This window comes from Eurytemora carolleeae, unplaced genomic scaffold, assembly GCF_000591075.1.
Source record: "Eurytemora carolleeae unplaced genomic scaffold, Eaff_2.0 scaffold1407, whole genome shotgun sequence".
NCBI lineage: Eukaryota > Metazoa > Arthropoda > Copepoda > Calanoida > Temoridae > Eurytemora > Eurytemora carolleeae.
The window spans coordinates 71,517-78,500 of NW_019397294.1; the positions used below are offsets into that span (position 1 = coordinate 71,517).

Consider the following 6,984-nt stretch of genomic DNA (forward strand, 5'->3'; position numbering starts at 1 on the left):
TTTTCATGCTTGAATCAAAAATTGTATGACAATTAATGATTAAAAGTCTTTTAAAGCAGCCAATTTTTAGTAAGATATTCCAATATTAGTTTGACTTATTAGTGTTTAAGTTTTCCTTAAAAAGTGTAATTGAAAGTAAAGAAAGGTTATCTATTTTTTAGTTATATAAATTACCGAGATCCATGTTTAAATGAAAATAAATATTTTCAGAAATCACCCCCGAGTACTGTAATATACAGATTGACCTTTGGAAGTGAAGTACATGGCCTGTACAATTAGTAAAGGATTAGCGTACATCATCACTCTATATACTATAACCTCGTTGGATTTGGTACATGGATGTTAAACTTGGTTTATGCTTCATTCATGTTTTTTCTTAATACACTGATATCTAGACATGTCTGAAAGTTAGTCATCAACTTTTTTAGACTTTTTCTATTTTAAAGTCTCACAACGTCTTGACCTTTCGTTTTACCTTACCAACTCTCTTGTACTTTTTTGTAGCTCTAGACAAGAGCATTTAAAAATTTCAAAGTGCTTGTTCCTAGCTTAAGTTTAAAAGAACTAATTGGCAAAATACTGTTTGATTTTTGTGTGAGAGCTTGATCATCTATTCTTAGTTTGCAGTGAATATAAACTTTAAAATTACTTGATGTACTTGCAGTGTAATCAGATACATCACAAGGAAATATAAATCCTTGTTGTTTACTCTCGATCAATATTTTCATTAAGAATACTTACTATTGATGCAGAATAACCATACTTGTAACACAGATATCTCAAGCCTTCATATTTATTCTGAATATGTAATTAAGTACTGTTCTTGTTGTTAATTCTTTATGTTTTATTTTAAATTTTTATTTATTTTTTGTTTATTCTTTTTATTCTTATTACAAACCTTGAAATTACTTAATGAAGTTACAGTGTACTCAATACTCACATACGTCAAAAGGAAATATCACTCCTTCATATTTACTCTCAATATGTTCCTTGAAAATCCTTACTGTAGTTGCAAAATAACCGCACTTCTCATTTATTATGAATTCATTCGTTCATGAATTTATCAGCTCTTTACTTCTATTTCTAATATTTTTATACAAAAATTGTTTCTTATCCTAGTCAGCTCTTTTTCAACCCAACTTCACCATTTTCTTCTTCTTTTCCCCTTTCCCTCCATTTTCTCTACTTTCCCTTTCTTCTTTTCTTCTCTCCTTCTTCCTTTTCCTGTCCGCTATTCTGGATTTTGCTCTAAAATAAAGTGATATCAAATATAAGAGAAATTGCACTGTCGAACCAGCATCTTATCTATATATAAATTTGGCTTGTCTGTTTGTATCCAATAAACGTCAAAACGGCTGAACCGATTGGGCCCAAATTTTTTGTGAGACATCACGTGACCACAGGGAAGGTTTATGAATGATACAAATTTAAAAAAAATGTTTTTAAAAGTTTTTAATTTTGTAAAAATATTTAAATTCTTGAAATCCGCGATTTTTTTGTTTTTAAATGTAAACAAAAAGAACATGTTCACAATTTAAATAGAAGATGGGCGCGAAGCGCCCTAAAAGCCTAATTCTGATAAATTCTCTTTAAACAAACCAATAATTTGAATCATGCTTTGCTAAAAATATCCCAACAGAGAAGGAAAACTAATTATATTAGAGGATAGGGTTAGAAAAGGTCTTTGATTTTTCAGGCAAATGCTAATTCTTTTACATTCAAGTAATGTAACAGAAGTTAAAGATACTTCTAAAAAGTTTTGGGCTTTGTGGGGAAATTATTATTTTCAAAAGAGGCAAGAAATGATTTTCATGAAAATATATACCCCTGAATACAATGCAATGTTACCTGTAGAACACATAGGAAATATCTAACCTAGCAGCCCGTCTTGAGGCAGCGTTTACTCCACCAAAAGTTGCAAGTAGTAGATTGTTAAATGTTGGACATACTTCTCTGAACCTCTGAGATTTTAAACAATAAAATCTAAATAAGCATTTTAATCCCTCATAATCCTCCACTGTAATGTTCCCAGCTTGAAGCCATTTTTTTAATAATTGAAGTTTTAGTTTCTTAACGTTTTCAGGTGACCATTAATTTTTGAGTTACAGGGTCCTTTCAAGTCATATAGACGAACACTTTTATTTCAATTTGAAAGTCTGCTTTATCTATTGAAAAAAGAGACGATAAAGTGATTAGTTCTCCTAATTTATTGTAATAAATACAAAGTAGTTCCTCACCTCTGCTGTTAAATCAACATAAGATTCATATGTTCCAATGAACAAAAAGAATTCTCTAGGAGAATTGTAATGCATCATTGCTTCCTTCAGAACTTCGAGCTCATTTGGAAACTAGATTATAGTACTTTTTACAATGCAAAAGTCAGGAATCAATTATTATCATCACATTTTAAAAGATAAAAGATTTGGGCATTAGTTTAAAGAGGTTCGATACTAAATTGGGCCAAACAATCAGACAGAAGATGACAATTTAAGTCCCAAGACTTCTAGAATATCAATTTACAGTATTAATTAACTAGACACTCTTAGTTTACAAACTGGAACTTTCAATTTATATGAAAGGTATTTAAGGTTATTTAAGGTTTTTCAATAATTAAATAAGTACTTTTTACTTTGCCTCAAATCAGTATCAATAAAATAAAAACTAATTTTAAACAATTTAAAAAAATGAGCATTATTCCCAAATTAACAAATATATAAATTGCATTATAATAAAGAAAATGTTAAATCTGTGAAAAAAAATAAGTTTATAACCTGGCTAATCATCATTTCTAAATTAACTAAAGTCTCCTCTCCTTTTACCATTCCTTGATGCACTCTGCAGGTGTTGGAAGCTATAATAAAATTTTAAATATTAAATCAAAACCAAGAGGAGCAATTTCAGCAGTACAATTGTTTAAAAAATCTGAGCTTTGGTTTTGGAATCTTATAAACATTTTGGAAATGGATACTAATAAACCGATTCAAAACTTGATGAGGCTTTAAATAAATCCTGAGCTGAAAACTTAAGAATGGTGGATATCGAGATCAATGCTTAATCTTCTCTTTTTCTTAATCTCCAGATAAAATAATACTGGTTCTTCTCTTGTTTTTAATCTCCAGATCAATTTACCGATCGGGATTAAGGATATCCTATTCTAAAGTTTTCAACTCTGTTTTTATTTCTCATTTTATTGGCGAATACGGAGGTTGGTTTTAGGACAATGCCCCCTCACTATACTCATTAGCGGTGGTAAGAAGCCCCCAACCCTTTATTAGAAATCATTTAATACTTTGACAGAATCCTTGGATTTAAAAAAAAACTACCTGGTGCTTCACATTCCGGATCCTTGAGTTTAGAAAATTTTTTGTCGATGTAATTTTTCAATTCCTGTTTTAGCTCCTTCATATCTTTTCTAAGCTCCTTGTGTAGTTTAAACATAAATGTTTTCATGATTTCATCTCTATCCTCTATCTTCTCCTTCTCCTCCTGATAAGTCTTGAATCATTTTTTAAACGTTGGCGGGGATAAAAAAATCTTTATTGAACGATAAATACTATAAAAAATTCCAACTATACCGCACATCTGGGGAAGAGAGGGGGTAAATGTTTATGGTGAAAAAAATAATCCAAAGGTATTAAGTCATTGCCATAAACTCAAAATTTACAACCCCTACATCTTTTAAACCTGATTTGATATTTTGATATTTCAAACTTTTGTTATTAGATCTAAAAGTATTAATATTATGAAATATCTTAAGTCTACTACATTGGTATTCAAAGATTTAGGGATTAAAATATTAGAGGTTGTTGCAAAGACTAAATTCCTTTTATTCAAACTTTGAATTCTCCAATTCTTTTTTTATAGTTTATATATATATTTTTATCTTTTTTCATTCACCTTCTCTGGCTCCAACGGGTTTAGAATTTCAAACTCTAAAATTCATTCAACTTATCTTTGACGGGAAGAAATGAACCAAATCAATTTTAAGAATCTATAATTCAATTTTTTAAATTAAAAATTGTGTTAACAAACAGAGAAGAAAATAAGTTTCCTTTATCACAAAGCTGATGAGGTTCATCTACTTCTAAAATATCTGAAAATAAATAAGTCTTCGTCATACTTTAATAGATGAATGGATCGCCGCAGAATTTCTTCTGGAAAGATTTACTTCCAATCCTTGTAATGTATTTCATCCCATTGAAATATTTTAAATTCACGAGTGATGACATTAAAAACAATTTTCTCTGGAAGAATAAGCTTTGGTCTTTCAAAAATACTATTTTATTTCCTTAAATAGGAGAACTGTTTTATTAATTTGAAGGTATTTAAAGATTACCATTAATCTCAATATTTTCAGTGTTGTCTCCTCCGTGTACATAAACAGTACATGTATCCTCTATAGTAAAAGGAGAGGATACCTCCTCTTTGATGCAAACATTTTCCTCCTCTATTCTAACCTCTTCCTCCAATATTTCTTTCTTCATATTTCCAGCCATGCTCTCTGAAATAATATCAGTAATCAAAAGTTTAAAACATGTAGGTTTTAATGACAACATTAATGAAGAGGTATTTATAAAATCCAACATCCACAAGGAACCATCTTAGAACCTTTATAATTTACCATTTCCATATTAAAATTATATAAACACTAAGCTTTTAAGGTGTTTCGTCCCCATCTTCTATTATAACTTTTAAGTACATGGCTCTATCTGTACGCATCTTTTCTGTGTACAATATAAAACAATAGCACACAAATAAAAAGTTCGAGGGTTTCATAGCATTTTGTTTCGCATTTAAAAAAAAAAAAAAAAAAAACTTTGGGAAATTTTTTTTTGAACTTTGAGCATCCATAAACCTTCCCTGAGGTCATGTGAGGTCCCACACAAAATTTGGGCCTGATCGCTACAGCAGTTTGGACGTTTGTTGGATACAAACATTTTCTCTTTGTATATTTACATTGTAAACCGATGTAAAAAAAAAGTTTGTTGATTTTATAAGAATATTTATTGGATTTCAAAATTTAATAATAATCAAATTTCATAGGAGGCTAACTTTTGAAATTTTGATCATCCATAACCCTTCCCTGGGGCCATGTGAGGTCCCACACCAAATTTGTGACCGATTGGTTGGATACAAACAAACAGAGAGACAGACAAACACAGTATAAATAACATATATTGATTCTAGGCACACAAAATTTGGACCCGATCGGTTCAGCCATTTTGACGTTTATTGGATACAAACAAACAAGACAAACAATGTATATTGTATATACTAGGCTTTCAGGGCGCTTAGCTGCCATCTTCTATTTCAATTGACCGAACATTTCTCTTTGTATATGTACATGGTAAAACAATAAAATTCGCGGATTAAAGTCACATTTCTTACTAGGATATCACAATTCTTCATGTATATTCTTAATATGTCTTTTTAAATTATTTGCGTCCGTTGCAGCATATTCGCATTTATCACACGGATATCTTACTCCTTCATGTTTATTCTTGATATGTCTTCTTAAATTACTTGAGTCCGATGCAGTGTACTCACATTTATCACAAGGATATCTTATGCCTTCATGTTTATTCTCAATATGTCTTTTAAGATGTATTGGTCTAGTTGAGGCGAATTCACATCTATCACAAGAATATCTCACTCCTTCATGTTTACTTTCGATATGTGTTCTGAGATCATATACTGTTGTTGCAGCATACTCACATTTATCACAAAGATATCTCACTCGTTCATGTTTGATCTTTTTATGTTTGTTGACATTACCCACTTTGGTTGCTGTGTACTCACATTGATCACAGGAATAACTTAATTCCTTAACTTTCTTATGTTTCTGAGAGAAATGTCTTTTTAAATCTCTTTTAATAGATGTGGCGAACTCACATTTATCACAAGAATATTTCCTTTCTCCTAATTTCCTCTTTATGTTTCTCCCTGCCAATCTTAGAGAATTGTCTTCATCTAAATAAATGAAACAAGTAAAAACAGATTTGATTAAAATTATGAATCTAAGTCTGATTTATGGAAGTCTATCAACTGAATTCTACGGAATAATGGTTAACTTTTTGTTTTTAACATCTTTATATTTAAATACAGACTGTCCTACGAAACTTGAAAGTAGAAAGACGGCATTCATTCGTAAACCAAATGTTAGACACAAAATTTTAGATTCAAGTCACAAAATTTCCCTAGTCATGGCACTTTTAACTTTTTATTGAAAGAAATCAACTAGTTAAACATTTGCAAAGATGAAAAATTAATATTAATGATTGCTTTGGATATTTGAGTTGTTGGTCTTACCTTTAGTTTCAATAATTTCCACCTTTACATCTTCCTCCTTTATATAAACAGTACATGTATCCTCTACAGTAGAGGATGAACGGGTATCTTCTGGAACCTCTTCTTTAATCTTAATGTTTTTCATTTCCATTTCCTCCTTTATGATTCCAGCCATTCTTTCTGAAATTGTCATTATAGTGTTTACAAAATAGAGCTTTTTAATAATCTAAATGTACGGCTAACGTGCAAGATATTAGAATTTTTTACATCTTAAATTTTTACAAAAAATAGTATTAAAATCAACTTACGTAATCCGCGAATCTTGGAAAGTAAAAACCGCACATCAGATAAAAAACATGACAAATGGAAAGCCTCAGTTAAAAAGTGAATATACGTCAATAGTAGACATTTAATTAAAGATGAACAAGAGGAAGAACATTAGTTCAAAAACGATGATAACGAATTAAAGGAAGTGCACCTATTACTTATTTTAACCCCCTGAGGCTGGAGAAAACATTAAAAAAAAGTCATTAATAAGAACACACTACTCCTACATGAAGAAGAGAAAGTACGACTGGATGCTGCAGTCCTTTCCCAGGATCACTATGAACATCAAGTAAGGCCCCAATAATTGTAGAGCGGGTAAGTGCTTTCATATCAAATATTAAAATTAATTATAATTTAAAAAAAAAACAG

At 30.3% G+C, this 6,984-nt stretch overlaps 2 protein-coding genes across 3 annotated transcripts; both read right to left on the reverse strand.

The window, feature by feature from the left end:
- Nucleotides 1-1,017: 1,017 nt before the first annotated feature.
- LOC111713328 (uncharacterized) lies at nt 1,018-4,522 on the reverse strand. 2 transcript variants are annotated; one of them, XM_023488169.1, is made up of 8 exons: nt 4,337-4,522; nt 4,052-4,093; nt 3,898-3,932; nt 3,324-3,486; nt 2,772-2,851; nt 2,238-2,348; nt 1,876-1,961; nt 1,018-1,248 (listed from the first exon to the last, which is right to left on the reverse strand). In XM_023488169.1, the coding sequence occupies exons 1-8, from the start codon at nt 4,494-4,496 to the stop codon at nt 1,131-1,133; spliced, it is 795 nt and encodes a 264-aa protein (XP_023343937.1). In that variant the 5' UTR covers nt 4,497-4,522; the 3' UTR covers nt 1,018-1,130. The 2 variants fall into 2 exon arrangements, with proteins under 2 accessions (XP_023343937.1, XP_023343936.1); XM_023488168.1 differs by having other exon boundaries at nt 1,849-1,961.
- A 633-nt stretch (nt 4,523-5,155) lies between these two features.
- LOC111713329 (RE1-silencing transcription factor B) lies at nt 5,156-6,383 on the reverse strand (the record flags this gene model as incomplete). Its single annotated transcript, XM_023488170.1, is given in 2 exon segments — nt 5,156-5,970; nt 6,310-6,383. Coding segments are annotated over 2 exon segments (649 nt in total), but the record flags the coding sequence as incomplete, so codon positions are not given.
- Nucleotides 6,384-6,984: the final 601 nt, after the last annotated feature.